This window comes from Vanessa atalanta, chromosome 17, assembly GCF_905147765.1.
Source record: "Vanessa atalanta chromosome 17, ilVanAtal1.2, whole genome shotgun sequence".
Lineage (NCBI taxonomy): Eukaryota > Metazoa > Arthropoda > Insecta > Lepidoptera > Nymphalidae > Vanessa > Vanessa atalanta.
In genome coordinates this window covers 4813981-4830687 of record NC_061887.1, presented here as the reverse complement: position 1 = coordinate 4830687, position 16707 = coordinate 4813981, and the positions used below count along the sequence as shown (strand labels likewise).

General features: G+C 31.7%; 1 protein-coding gene across 1 annotated transcript; it reads left to right on the top strand.

Moving 5' to 3' along the window:
* Positions 1–32: 32 nt before the first annotated feature.
* On the top strand, positions 33–16163 carry LOC125070540 (growth arrest-specific protein 1-like). Its single transcript, XM_047680444.1, has 3 exons — positions 33–273; positions 11479–11712; positions 14940–16163. Exons 2-3 carry the CDS (start codon positions 11482–11484, stop codon positions 15432–15434), a joined length of 726 nt encoding a protein of 241 aa, XP_047536400.1. The 5' UTR covers positions 33–273; positions 11479–11481; the 3' UTR covers positions 15435–16163.
* Positions 16164–16707: the final 544 nt, after the last annotated feature.

Below are 16707 nucleotides of genomic sequence, written 5' to 3'. Positions count from 1 at the left end.
CAATCTGAAGCGTGCGCGCGGCTGAATTGTACGTGTGCATTGTAAACCGCTCGTTGACATCGATGCCAAAACAAAACATCCTATACGAATTATAAAATAACATAAACAAAAGTGAAAATATTTAATAAATTGAACAATAACTCTTGTGGAATTTAGTTTGTGATGTTTGGTTTGTGACTGGATCAGTGGTATATTTGTAGGCGATCGTAAAGTTTTTGTTAAACTTTTCACCGAACACGAGCCATGTGACTAAGACGAAGCAACGAAATAAAAGTACGTTCTATTTTCTTATTTAAACTTTAATTTATAAATTTATTTTTTAACGAAAATGTATACCTTATTTGATTTCTACTTAGAAAATATCTTACTCTCTTGTCTTCATAAATATAAATTAATTATTTTTATTAGTAAAAACTTAATTTTATTGGTCATTTATATTAAAAATGTGTAGTAAATGCTTTTCTAAAACTCTGAAAATTTTTGAAAAGTAATAGTTTTAATATAGACATATACAATAATAACACAAAGTATTTATTTAGAATTCATATAATGTCCGAAGACATAATTCGAAAAAGGTCTGTTTAGCTAGTGTGTAGACGTAGAGTCGTCGAAAAAGTTCAACAAAAGAAATTTCTATTCATTATTTTCTATAATAAAGTTGTAGTCGAACCATTATTCGTTACAAAAAAAAACACTCGTAGTAAAGCATAGAAATAGTTCGTTTAATCCACTATGTAATAATGTATTGTCCTCGCTTTTCCCGTGTCCTTAGCTGTAATGCAAACGTGAGCTGAAATAATGTGATGGTCTATTAAGTAGTTGACGTAGATGTATCATGCACGAACGAAATGAACTCGCATTAAGGTTTCGAATGAAATAATTGATGCGATGAATTACTATAGATTATAATTATATAACAAAAAAATAAGGAACGACTCATGAATGAATAAATTAATATTACTTAACTTATCGATTTTTGTTCTTTTTTTAATAACTATTCTATTAAAAGTCTTTTTTAAATTGCAGTTTAAGTACAATTATCAATGAATAAAAACTATACATACATATTTTTTATCGTCCGTACGTGGCCATCGACGTTATGAAAATGTAATAAACTAATTTCGGTGTAATTTTTACATTCCTATATTATTATTAACATTCATATATAAATAAAATATGTCAACTTTTCCAGAAATTTTTACTTTACATTAGCGTTATGGCATCTTAAGGTCACAAAACAAGGTTAGTTTAATACATATTTGAAATTAAGGAACAATAGAGCCTGGAATAGTAGAAAACATAATAAAAACCTGACGTTGTTGATTGATTTACGAGCATTGCTAAAATAAGTTTCCGAGCAACTAACCTCTTCAATTTAAATTTATGGCCATCGAAATGCTGATTTATAAATTTATAAGGCGGAATTTTTTTCGTACATCGATGGAATATTAATAGAAACTAAACTTAAGTGCAAAATTATACCGAATGTTATTAAATTACATGTTGCTTTATTTATATTTTAATGCGTAAAAATACTGTTCATTTATTATAAGAATTGATAACATTAAGTGTTACTGTATAAATCTTGACCGCGTGGATATATCTGTTCATTTTGATATTGATTTAGTGACTTTATTTCGGTATGACGATTATATTATTATTTATTTTAGTTCATGGGGTTACAAATAGAACCTGCAAGAGAACAGAATTCCAATAAAACTGCAAAATTTGCTGTATTTAGAGCCTTATAAATAGGTAAAGATTATAGATTCACGTCTAATGTTTGAGAATTATACAAAACAGATGCGATAGTCTATACTAAGCTGCGGACGCACGTACTAGTAATAAAACAGAACGCATTGCTCGATTGATTTATTACGCCTTGTTGTCCATAATAAGTTGTCCTAACTCCTTAACTACCTGTAGTGACGTGCAAAATGCTATAAATATAAATCTATTGAGAAATTCGATTGTTCGAAATATGTTTGACAACATACCGTTTATCAGAATCATACAGGTTTTTTTTTTAACGGATTTGACACAGGTTTTTTTAAATAATTAATATATGTCAAAAGTCAATAAAAACTGTCAGCTTAAATGTCTTATAAACATTTTTATATACTTAAAGATGCTAAGAGATTAATAGCATAAAATTATAAATTTCATGTGAATTATTCAGTAGAAATAGGAATTAAAGTTTATCGATATTATAAAAATGTAGAGCTTAATAGTAACAAACTCAATACTAAAGGAATATCTGATTAATGCAACAACGGCTTTTTGCTTTACTTTATCGAAAGTGTCAGTAAAAAAAAACAAACAAATATTATAAAAATGTTTATAGCAGCGACATGTAAGACTGGCCGTGTTTTTGAAAGACGTAACGAATTTTGAGACGCAAATTAGCGCGGCGACTCTTGAGTGTAAAATTATGTTAATATTAGACGTTTCAAGGAATGATTTGGTTAACATAGAAATAAGGCTATTTAAATATTAATTATAAATGCAAACTGCGTGGTCGTTGTCTCATTTGTTTTTTTTCTTTTTAAAGTTAGTTTTGTTAAGAAAAGAAATCGGATAAGTTAGAAGCACACGATGTGTATAATCTATGTTTACTCAATTAACTGTGCATGTCTGTCCTCAAGGGTATTACGTTACATGACGTGCCCTGTCTACGAAACTAGCCTGTCGTGAAGTACTTTACTCATCTCAAAGGATGTTTGTACAAGCTTTTATATTTGGTTTGATAATGTCACACTTATAACACAATCCAGTCACATATTAGCTTAACCTCGTGAGATAGTGGAATTAAAAGATTTAACTTTTTCCTCACCAATAGTATATATATATTGTTAATTTTTTTATGTATTGTTCATAAGCCCCCATATTTGAACCAACGTTTGATTACTATTAGGCATATTGTTAGAGTTTTTACTAAGAGACGTCAAACCTATCCAAGCATTTTTACCAGTGAACAACATCCAGTAAAAATGGCTTATTTGTATGGCCATATAACAAATAAAACTATCTTACCCATTTGCAGGCTTAAAAAAAAAGTTAGTTTTATTTGTATTAGTTTGAACTAGTGTATAGTGTGTATATTATGTAATTATTTGAATTAGTGTACCAGCTTGATCTACCCATTATTGAATGGCAAAGTAAATTGAGTTACGAACTTTATTAATATTTACTTATATAAATGTTATGTTCGTTTATATTGAGCACGTTTGTGGCGTTACACAATACGTTTTGTTATTTCCATTCTTACAGTTTTATAGGCAATTTATGGAGGGTGCCAAAACTGATTGTGATACACGCTGTATTCGATTACTGTTTTGATTTTAGTCACGCGTTCGTGCAAGCGTTTTCCTGTTTGTTTAACGTATTTATGCAATTAATTATACAAATTGTATTTTATCATTATTTAAAATCAGTATAGTCGTACATAAATAATGATTTCCTAACGCAATCAATAGCAAGCAATATTATAGATGTTAACGATTAAAATATTTTTATATTTTACAAATTATTGATTTTGTTTATGGTCGATTGTTTTTTATTTATCTGTGACTCCCATTGTATGATATAAGGTTTATTAATTTCTATGATATCTATGTCTTTTGCTAAAGAATGTTTCAATTAATAAAAATTATATTTGAATGATTGAAAACGAAATAAAACAAAATGTGAGTGTTGCAGTGCTGCAGCTGCATGCCACATGTGACAAATTTGCCCTAAATCTTTGTGATTTATTATTGGTCTTGTCCAAAATAAGGGATATCTTACCATCTGCGGACTAAAATCTACCAAAAAATGTCAAGTCGTCTCGTTGAATAATAAAAAAAAGTGTTGTCAGGTCAAATCGACTTTCGTGGAAAATATAAAAAAATAATATGAGTTATTAGTAATACTTATTAATTCAATTTTACATGTAATTTACTTACGTTAGATTTGTTCCTTATTATCATAAACACTTATTTGTCGGAGAAATACGAGAGGCCTGAGAAATCGAGTTCATTATTGTGTCGCCCGCATGTTTTTGTAACATGAAGATCTTGCCTAGCCCTTTTACGATGACAATATTGCAGATACCATCATTGCTCTCGATGTTTTTCTGGTATAAAGCGAGGAAATTCAAGATCTAATTTTCTTAGACATTTGAATTGGCGGTTTTATTATGTGATTACGAGAATAAGTATAAATATGGATGGTTTTAGTGGAAGAGGAACACAGGGGGAAGACGGATGTATTAGGAATGACATGTGTAAGATGTTAGATGACTAGAGATAGTGATAAATGAATTAGGAGTCCACTTTTGAGCCTAAATAAGATAAGGCCAGCGTTGCAATAAGCAATGATTAATGATTTGCATTCGACGTTCTCACGTGTAAGCGGAGAAGTAATACGTATTCCAATGATAACGGTGTCCTGTTCGCTTGCACTGATTCCCTGAAATAAACCTAGTGACATTCTACGCTGTGTCGCATCCCGTCTATTTATACTTGGAATTGCATTGCCAAAGATAGCAGCGCGAACATACCAGCGAACTTAGTTTCAGTTGACGATATAAATTTGCGGCTAATTAAAATGCCTACGTTATTTAAATAAATAGTATTTATACGAGTAAAATTTTCTTAACTAAAAAAAATATATAAAATGCTTCAGTTTAAATCTGATGCAAAAAAATGAGTATAAATATTTATTTTAAAGACAAAAGCTTATTGAGTCTTGGTTGAATATTGTGTTATTGGGACTTTTATCAAAATATTGGCAATATATTACTTATCACTCAAAACTGAACATATAAAGTTGAGGTCAAGTTAAGTTGCATTGATTAAATGCTGTTATTTCTCCTTCGGGTTTTATACAGAAGTCTTATTAAATAATACGTTTTAACAATTCGATATTTAAGTTTGTTCTGTCAATCAATGCATAATAATTTTAAATATCAATGCACACAACTTTTTTAGTTTAGGTGAAACGGAAATCTATAAAACTTTTTAAAGTATTTTTTTTTTTGGCATTAAAGAGGTTAAGTTCTACGTTTATATTAGACTAAGCAAGTAAACAAACCACGATAGCCTCATTGACGGTTACAATGTTAGAGTTATAACTGGTTATGTTAAACGTTCGATGTGGGTAATACTACACTGATATACCCGCTCATGTGAAATGTTGATTTCGTGAAATATTATATTATATAGAACTTTTAATTTCAAGCATTCTACATAATAACGAAAATAAATAAATATATAAATAAATTAAATTCATCTTTTTATCATAATTTTATTTTATCTATATAGTACATTACCTAGTTAAGATGAAGATGCGACTCTAAAAAAAGGTTTAAAATAAATAATCTGTATAATTTGTTAATAACTCAAACGAATTAGTTTAAATGCTTAAAGTGTAGCTAATTTGTGATAAAAAATAAGAAAAAGGAATACTATTTGCGAAAAATTCTATTTTATATGATAAAAATAGGTTACATAGGTTGAAATTTAACGTATTAGATTTATTTTAAAAAAAAAAAACATATCCTAATCCTAACGATATTTTAAAATTAGAAACATTAAAAATTAAATGTTAATCGTAAAGCTATTGCATTGAATTATTTGGTTATTTTTAATTTAAATGAATTTGTGGTATCAGTATGATTGTTTAAATTTACTGAAACTGTCAAGTATTTTTTATTGTTTTTTAAATATGGAACAAATATATAAAAATCTGTTTCATTAAGACCTTTGTAACATTCTAACGCAATGCAGACTATCAAACACGATACGTTATCTTAAGTACTTGTTTTCGAGTAATTACAATGCGGGGTGCGTTAGGTACTTGCGTAATACTATTGTTTCACGTGTGTAATATATAAAATCAGTGAACGGCCTGTAAATTAAAAAAAGTATGGTGCGCAGAATGTGTCAGAATCAGAAGTGGATTAATTGTTAAAGCTGTATGACACCGTTTTTATGTTTAATATTTAGAAATGTTTTAAAGACAATTATGATCGATATAATATAAAGATGGATCAGGCTTAGAGTACTCGTTTATTTTTTTATATAAATAAATTTGGCGGCGCGGCAAATTCTCTACAAAAATTTAAATATAGAACCTTATTATTAATATTGGTTTCTATATCGAATCACTATCTACAAACGAATAAAAAATGGAAAATGTACTAGTTAAATTGTAACTCAATGTGTATTTAACTAATTGAAAAAAATAAATAAAGCCCATATAGTAGGTCATAACCGCAGAGACATTTATCATTTTAGCGATGTCTTCGCGTGTAATCTTAACCTGATTGTGTTAATTCATTTAGGTCGTGTTATCAGCTGCGGCATTAAACGTTGCAATATTACATTGTAAATTTTTAATCGTACTTATGTTTGCTTTGTCGGTTGAATTTAATTGAGAATGCCGAAACAATTACTTTTTTTTTTTTTAGTTTTGGCAACACAATTACAACTATTCCGCACATTGACAAACGTTGCTATAAAATGTATAAAATCGATATTATTATTTCGGCCAACATATGTATTTCGCTCTTAATTTGTTATTTAATCTAAAAACGATTTATATTCCCTTAATTGTTCGATTTAAATTGAAACTGATTGCGCATATTAGTTTGAATACATATGTATAACGATTATTTAAAATACTCACAACTCGAACTGTCCTTATAATTATTTATCTGTCGCATAGAACGAAAGTCGTTTGCGCAAATTGTTAAATTGTCTAGCAAATATACGTAAGACGAGTAATCGTTATGAAAACAACAGCAAGGCCGGGTAATAAGTATAACGTTTGTTTTGTGACCAAGGTAACTTGCTAATACATACGGTAATGTATGAAGTAACTCGTCGACATTTTTTATTTGTTCACTTGAAGGCAATACATTCAAAATGAATATTTTAAACCTTTTTCAAATAGGCTCTTACGAGTAATTTGAAAGTTTGTTTAAACGTAGTTCGACTACCTAATTGTTTTTTTTTTATATAGAAGGACGAGCGAATGATAATAAGTGGTCACCACCGCCCATAGACAATGGCGCTGTAACAAATATTAACTATTCCTTACATCACCAATTCGACACCCACCTTGGGAACTTAGATGTCAGGTCAATTGTGTCTGTAGTTACATTGGCTCACTCACCCTTCAAACCGGGACATAACAATAATGAGTACTGTTGTTTGGCGGTAGAATATCTATATATTTGGGTTCGGAAAACCGATTACAAATTCAGTTCATATCTCACTCCTGAAATTTTGATAACCGACTTACGGTGTATAACGGCATTTTGATACGTGTATCCTATAAACTTTATAATTATAATAGTCAATGTTGATGATGTCTAGTTATTCAAGTTTAGTAGGCAGCAAAATATGTAATCGATAGACATTAAACAAGAATCTTCCCTTTTATTTAAACAGTTTGAAGGGTATTTATTGGCCAGCTTTATAATCTAGCCACTAAAGCAATTTGATCTAATTTTAAGTAGTAATTTTCTAAGGTACCCTATTATGTAGTACTACGTAGTATGCGATAAATTTTTTTAAATTTTAATCAAAAACGAAATGAGAATAAGCTTGTGGATAAAAATCTTTATTTTTTCTATTTGAAATATGTCCTCGCATTCATTTATAATCTGTAATGTTAGAGTGATATCATAACAGACGAGTTTTTCAATCGTTACACAATTGTTCTTAGAAGTAAGAGAAAAACATTTATACCGTAATGTGTCCGTTTCAACTTTCTAAACATAAAAACGCGTAATTTATAACACGGACAGGAACCGTAAATGGGTGTCTTTTTTATAACGTTACATAGAACAGATGGCTCTCTAATTCTAGACTCCTTTGTCTTATGTTTCATTTAATACTTTTTTTATTAAAGGTTCCTATTTTAAATTCTTTAATTATAAAATTAAATAATTATTTATCCAATAGCGCCATATTATCGTTACAACAACAATGCGCCACATACCTTGGTAACTAAGATGTTATGTCCCGTCGTTATTCTGTTTCAATCGCCCTACAAATCTAAAGTCTCAATAATATTAAGTGCTGCTGTTTGGCAGTAGAATAACTTATGAGAGGGTAGTACCTATCAAGACGGGCTCACACAAAAAACTTCCTCCAAGTAGTATTTGGTTTGCTGGTTTGCTTTGTATATCCTCGTTATTTGTATTTATGTTTAATTTTTACGAATACTTAAGAAAAATGCGGCTGCAAATTCGAAAAATTCTACTGTCTTTCTTCTTAAGTAGTGTTTACTATTTATTTGTGGTAGGAAAACATCGTGTGGACTTATAGGCATGTGTGGGATGAAAATCTGTCAGGAGTAAAATAAGCTCCAAAAATCCTTAATAAAAATGATGCATGGGACTTCACAACAGTTATGTAGTAGTATTATAGTTGCTTGGGTCCGTGGATACTACATGAGAGTCCTGTGTTTGTTCAATCTATTGTAGCTTAACGACACGCTATAATGAGGTGCACGGGGACCCATATGTTTGACTTTGTATTTAACACTAGACATTAGAGCCTTACTGATGTTGCTCGTGCACGATCTTCGCCTTCATTATTTTGTCATTTCAATTTTCTTATTTAATTACTACTTAAAATATTATATTTATAGCAAATGTTCTGCTTAGATTAGTATTTAATTAAAGTTATTTAACTTACAGTAATTTGTTCATAAAAAGTGATATTTGTAGGATGATCTCAAATTTTTTTTTGTCAATATTATATTTATAGCTATTTATTCGACGTTCATAAATATGTTAAAATATTTTTTACTTCAATTGTATTCGATTTTGAATATTAAAATGTTAAAGGTTTAAAAAATTCTTTCCAATAAAAAAACCCACCGTATCGACTGTGTGCGAGCAATTATTAGTGCTTTTCACACTTATACGCTAACCGTCCAACGTTTCAAAGTGGAAATGTCGCACAGATTCTTCCATGATCTCGATTTAGATAACGTCCGATGTCGGCTCCGTTTTTAAGGTCGAAGACATTTTTACTTGGACCTTTTCGTGTCTCACGACGTTTCTCCGAAATTTCGACTCGCCATCGACAGCTGCCTTTACAATTCCGAGCGCGTAACTCGCAAGTCACGAATATTAACAAAGTTCATAAAATCTATTCAATATTATTCTTACCTCTGAATAAACTTGCTTTAAATACAATTTAATTAACAAACAAAACAAAAGACGCACGTTCGTCTCTGCTTATCTTTGCTACCGTAGGCGATACATTCTCGTCAGCTTTAATTCTAAGGAAATAAAGGCTAGGCGAAGAAGCGCAGGTATCAATTGTTATTGTAATGTTTCACTCGGAGTGGAGGCGACGGACATCAAGTTGTCACTTTGTTTTCTTTTACCATTGGCCACTTCGCCGTACGACGACCCGTGCCTCTTTACTTCTAAGGGCTGTCAATGTGTCATTTTGACTTGTTAGAGTTGTACCGTCTACCAATAATTTATGTCTATTTCATATATTCACCAAATCCAACGTTTTTATATCCTCAAAGATAGTATTTTTTTATTCCTTTAAAACAAACAAACTGTACAAATCTTTATTTCGTATTATTTAAATTGATTTACTTTATTGTAAATTTAATATTAAATTATTATTATTATTGTACTATTTGATTGGTTCGGTATGAAATGTTAAGATATGATCTCTGTCAACCCTAATATGTTACGGTAAATGTGTAAGTTAGTAGCGAGTGAGAAGTACGTGAGGCGATTCTGTTTGTTTACCCAGCTTCCGAGAAGGCTTCGGGATCAGTCAAGGATTACCAAGTCGACCCGAACGAGTTTACAGTGTTGCAATACTGATATCATGTTATGAGTTACTGATTAACGAATATTATAATAATAAATGAGAAATTATTTTATATTATTTTATGTCGTGTAAGTATCTCGGAAACAGCTCTAACGATTGTTCTCTCTATTTAGATAAGGTTTTGATTTTTACGTTTGCCTATCCCTATATTTTTTTTATTACTACTTATTATTAGACACGAGTATTATCAAAACGAATTTTCCAATTTTTTTTAATACTTTTTATGAAAGGGGGCGCTTTAATGAACCTTTTTAATTTCGGCAGAAATTATATTTGAAGTTATAACTTTTATCCCGTTAACTTTTGGCCCAGTGGTTAGAACGCGTGCATCTTAACCGATAATTTCGGGTTCAATCCCAGGCAGGCACCACTGAATTTTCATGTGCTTAATTTGTGTTTATAATTCATCTCGTGCTCGGCGGTGAAGGAAAACATCGTGAGGAAACCTGCATGTGTCTAATTTCAACGAAATTCTGCCACATGTGTATTCCGCCAACCCGCATTGGAGCAGCGTGGTGGAATATGCTCCAAACCTTCTCCTCAAAGGGAGAGGAGGCCTTTAGCCCAGCAGTGGAAAAATTTACAGGCTGCCAATGCAAAAAATGCCAATGCATATGTATAAATAATGAATAATTATGTTATTACACGAAAGCAATCGCTTTTTTGTTTAATAACTTAATCAATTACGGTTTCAGTACCATAAATGTAAGTAGTTTAATAATACAAGTGCTTAAGTTATAATTTTGGCACAATAATGATGTCCTTGTACGGTATAATTATTTCATATTTAAAAAAAAAGTATAGTCATATAAAGATAGTAATCAAATTTTAATGGTTAGTGTTTGATGTTTATGAATCAAGTGGAAGTGGAGCTCGCGAGATTAAATGTGTTAATAGCTTGTGTGATTGGAGGTTAATGACGTTTCTGCAGAATGAGTAATGAATAAGTGTACTGACTGCCAAGAATATACCTATAGCAACTCGGTCGCTCGTGTGTATCACCATCTACGATCTTATGATTATAATATTTGATTGAGCAATCTGTTATATGGGTTATAGAGCTTTCTAGGAATTTAGCTTACTCGACTCTTTAACGAGCTCTTAATGAACGCATAATTATATAATTTAGCAGTTGTAACTTTATCAGATATATTGTAAATATTGTCTTTTTCTGTTTATCATATGTTTTGTGGGTCCAATTCAAACATCTTCTTTTAGCTGAAGATGAATTACCTAAAGTCTCGTTAGTTGAAAACCAAAACAGTGTAAGTGTTAAAAATAAATAAGTGTACCTATTATATTAATGATATAGTCGCTAAATAGCGAATTAATTAATAAAGTCTAATGTTTAGACTTGCATTGAAGAAACGGGCAGGTATAATAAGAATATATTTTTTTTCATTAATATATAGTGTAAAAAATATTTATATAATGTCATGTCTTCGATAATTAGTTAGGTACTGATTTATAAATACATAAATTAAAAATAGCCTAGCCAAATTAGCACGGCCATTCAACCCGGATTTGTTTGTGGCTGTGCTGGTTTTGGGCTGTCTCTATTTAACTCTTTATGTTGTTCATCAAAAGAACAGTTTAATTTATAGTCTTTTATTTCCTGTAGGTAATGTGGTTGCTAGTGGCGGTGCTGAGCCTGACGGTGGTGGCGGCCGGCAGCACGTCGTGCGAGGATGCGCGAATGCGATGTCTATACCGTACTGGTTGCGGCGCCGCAATCAACAACTACATGAATCTTTGTAACGAAGTACTCTCTAAACCTACCACCGTGTGCCCGAAGGCCTGTGAGCACGCCCTCATCGCATTAACGTCCACTGAAGAAGGGAAGGAACTCATGAACGTAAGTCAATATTAATCTTAAAATATTTCTATTTTATTTAAATATTCACATATTATACAATTAAGAGCATTACTTAGTATCGTTGTGTTCTAGTTTGAACGGTATATGAGGCAGTGTAACTACAGGCACAAGGGATATAACACGGTCGGCGCTGGTCTATAGGCAGAGGTTACCACTTACAAATTTTGTAGAAAATGTTTATTTTGTACTTGTTAACCTTGCAGTTTCATCCTAACGATAAAGAGGTTTTATAAATATGCCATCGTTATCGCACCTGAGCCATCTACGATCAATGACGACGATAAAATCCAATCGTGAATTCTATAATTTTAAATTTCAATTTAAATGATTTGAATTTATATTTCGAATAAAAAAATACTTAATCTTTTTTTTCCTTTTATATAAAATATATGAACTCTGTTAATAATCTGTTTGAGATTAATAAACGATGACAACGTTTGACCGATCACCGTGAAGTTGGCTCTTATATATTATGTATTTGTAGTTTTTAATAGAATAGATTTTTTGTACCATTTACTATTGTAATTCGCTACTAGATACATCTTATCAACTTCTGAATTGTTTAACTGATCGCGGTGACAATTGGTGTACATTTGAGCACAGAGTATATTTTAGACTCGGAATATTATTTATTATAAGCTAAAGATACATATGCATACTGGGCTGCGTTATTATTGTATGAAGTAACACATCATTTGTTTTTATAGGATTTAGTAGGACGACCTGTTTTACATTTAAATAATTCGTGATAGTATTCGATAACTAAACTTCGTTAAAATGTCAACGTCATCGTTATTTCCAAGAATGAATGGGTGTTTCAGGTCAGGGTTCGCATTTGTTGAAACATTATCTTGTTAAGAGCTGATATAACATTTATATTAAATAACGTTGTAAATTGTTAAAGTAACGCATCGTTTTCGTGATTTTATATTGCCTCTGTGGCAAAGGTCGTATTTGCTACAGTAATTTTTCATCACAGCTTGTTTACAGCGTCTTTCTCAATTGAAGAAGACGACCAAATTATTGTGAGCTACTATTAGGGCTAGTTTCTTTAATTGGATGTAATGGGTTCCATGCGAGGCATGGGAGGTCTGTTTATGTTGGTTAGCTTTGGTACAGACGCCCCGCAATAAAATCTAATTTAGACGTCAGATTTGTCGGATACGAGGCATCGGCATCATAGCTGAGGGTCCCGGTTGACGACCTCTCATTGACGTAACTTTAAAGGTGCACATCTAAAATATGTATAATGGTATACGAGTTTGAAAAAATCGACATATTTGAGAGAGTGTACTGTGTGTAATATTTTAATGTAACATAAATATTCAATTATCCCTAAATTATTGTGAAAAATGAGAAAGATTTCATAATGTTTAATTTGCTTATAATATATATACTGCTGATACATGACTTTATATTAAAACTATTTAAAATTTAAAGGTTAAGATAATATTGCAACAGTAAAGGTGTACAGTGGAATATTTTAAATTCCAGATAATTACATAGAATCATACGTAAAGGCCTATAAAAATTCAATTTACACAATCAGCAGATGCATATCATTAACTTTCTAAAATATATAAGAGATTAAAACAGCATATTTGGAAATGACATCTGCTGGACCACCAACATAAACAACATACACAATTACAGTAATGTGATATTCATTCATGAAACATCAGTTCAAACGACCTTTTGATGACATTAATGACGCCAAAATCTCTTTGTAAATATTACGATGATTGTGTTTGTCTTATAATCGAAGTAGATAAATGTAGATGATATAGAACGCAGATATTTAGGCTGAATGCGTTTATACTCTTGCGTGAATTTGAATCCAGTTTAGACCGGTTTGCATTCTAATTACAAATACTTCAATTTTAACAATACTGAATTTACTTGATTTAATAATTGGGAAACTAAAAATTCATATATACAGGGTTATTGGTAATTCGATGTATTCCCGTTAGGAGGTAATAGGGTTGACTATTTGCGATAATTTTAACCCCCATATGCATAGTGCAAAGTGAACCATTTTTGAATTATCACATTTTTTAGATTTTTTTATAAGTCAAAATTGCAACTTCAAAAATTTATTTAAAAAAAAGTTGCACTATGCATATGGGGGTTAAAATTATCGCAAATAGTCACCCTTATTACCTTCTAACGGGAATACGTCGAATTAGCAATAACCCTGTATATGAAGATTAAAAATTTAAAAAGATTATAGGCATTTTTACGTTGTTTTTTTTCAAGCATATAGACAGACTGTTATTTTAGTTTCACAGATCTGCTATTTGAATTTTACTATTTGTTCCTATATAAGAAGGATCTGACTAAACGAAACCCTAGTTTTAGTTAAGTTTTGTCAGGATATTTGAAATTACTTAATAATATTTATGAAGTTCGTTCAAGATTTATTCCGTCCGGTTTTTTAAGGAAACGTTATTATTATCAGGAACCGGTCGAGTTGATTATGTCGTTGTAACGGTGTGATTATGGTGGTGTGCTTGGGCAATGTGTATCGAAAGGTAGGGCAAAGCGGCCGCGCAGCCTTGAGATTTGACGTCTTGATCGGGACCTACCGCAGCGCTCATTCTTGCGCAGGTGTTGCCTCCCGACAAAAAATATAGCGTAAGACGGAGGCTTATTTATCTGTAACATCGCATAAAGGACCATAAATTGACCTTTAATTAAACGATACCGTCAAAAGCGGTTAATTAGTTTCATAGCTTACGTCATTTTCGAATGAATTCGATTTTTCATCTATATTTCGACAAAATCATTTTCGATTATGTTTGAAAATGGAACGACCGCTATGCAAAATATTCAATTAGGCTTATTCAAATTCGTAGTGTTATCGTAATACCGTCAACCGGTAAGCTGATGAGAATTATATGGACGTGATCGTTACGAAATATCTACGAACTATAAAACCGTTAGCCACTCGTTTAATAACCTCAATTATAAAACGTAATGAAAATTTTATATCACACATTTTTAGTAACGGTAATTTTAGGAAACGCGCATACCGACGTTACGTCTAAACTGATACATCGTTGTAAAAACGTCGTTTGTCAGAATATTTCTGGTGTCATAAAAATATTTTACGAACTCAAAATGTTATTATTGTATGCTACACACTGTATTTACGGCTTTTACTCATTTTAATATTGGTAATAAAAACGGTTTTTTTTTTGTTACAGTGCCAATGCGAAGACCAGTATTGCTTGGACGCGAAGAAAAGAATTGATGTATGTCGACCACAAGTATTGAGAGGAGCGGCTAATGCGACATCTTCTTGTCGCCTCTCCCAACTTATTTGTTTAGCTGACGCGCAGTGTGCAACAGCTTTAGGTTACTACTACCAACTATGTAGATCAGTGTACCGCGGCAAAAAGTGCTCCAACAAGTGTCTGAACTCCATAGAAATCTTAAGGAAGCAAGAGAAAGCGGCGGCCCTAACGGTGTGTCGCTGTGACGGTAACGAAGATTACGATTGCCCCAGGATGCAAAACAACCTTGCTAGGCTTTGCTTCCACAAGCACCTAAAGAACCATACGAAGAATCACGAGAGAGGCTATGGGGAGAAGCATAAAAAGCATCACCATCAAGAGTTGCCATCGGCAACGAATTCCATTACCGTAACGAGTCTATTGTTTTTGTTATGTACTTTTGTCTCTTCAAATTATAATACGTGACATAAGCTTCAAGATCTACCTCAGATACTTATATCTTATACAATTATTATAATTTTAATGAATTAGTGTTTGTAGATATGTATAGATCAGTATGATTAATTTTTTAATTAAAATATATTTATAAGAGAGGGTTTGCAAGGGCTAGCGCGTTTAGGTTACACATAGGGTTTTATATTTGTGCGTGTGAATGAGTTTGTGTTTATGGTTAATACATATATCCGAATAAATTTATCTGTGAAGCTTTAGCCGCCCACGGGCGCATGCGCGGGCATCGCGCTATAAATACAGCGGTGCCGGTGGTCCGGTGACAAATGCAGGGTTGTTCCCGTCGCGGCGCCACGCCGATTGATCTAAAGCTAGGCGGTAACGCGACATGTCAAACAGATGAATATAAATTCGACCATTTTTCATCTCACTCGATCTCATTAGATCAGAAAAGAATGCAATTCAAAGAGTCGCGCATTTAGCGAGACGTCGGGAAGTGGATGTCTGGAGTGGGTAATTCTGGTAGGCGAAACACTAATCGTCGCCAGTGATGTTGGCTCGCTACAAAAATGCGGGATGAGATACCAGCATCATTCATTGACATCCTTTCGAGATCGTTTCGACTTTAGTAGTTCATTAATAAATAACGATCTCTACTGGATCATTATAAAAAATATTTTTAATAAGCGGAACATTGTTTCAACTTGCTAAATAGGGCATGGGCATTTCCATTTTTAAAATGAAATGAAAAAACATTACATCTTTAAGACTTACTTTTTTTTACAATTTAAGAGTTGTAAACAAAAATAAAACTAATATAGAGGCGAAATATAATTAATTAAATTGTACAATTAGAGGCTCTAAAGCAAAATTTTTTTTTACTCTTTGTACAAGTCCGTTAGTATTTAAACGGTGTATTAATATATGTACTCTATTTTGTATTTCCCATTACGGAAAATTTCTCAATTTTCAGTTAGGTATTAGATGGTATTAACAATGTTATTCCGAACCACATCCAGCGCGCTGGTAAATTAAAAAAAAAAACAAGTCTATGTGACATTTATAAGGCGCGAATTTTTATTTGACATTTGATGGTTCTATATTTAAAATATTTCAAACGCGTTCATTTTTTGATGGATATATATACATATATACATTTAAAAGTCAAGCATGGCATTGACGTTCAATAGCAAGTTTAATTGTGAATTCACCGTGTAATATACAAAGTCGTGATATTTCCATGAAGAGTCCATGGATGGGAGTTAAATCGTGGTTTCTTACGTTAAGC

Excerpts from the sequence above, each read along its gene's own strand:
- LOC125070540 (XM_047680444.1), top strand. The coding sequence starts at position 11,482 with ATGTGGTTGCTAGTGGCGGTGCTGAGCCTGACGGTGGTGGCGGCCGGC. Across the intron at positions 11,713-14,939 it reads AAGGGAAGGAACTCATGAAC|TGCCAATGCGAAGACCAGTA; the intron begins GTAAGTCAATAT and ends TTTTTGTTACAG.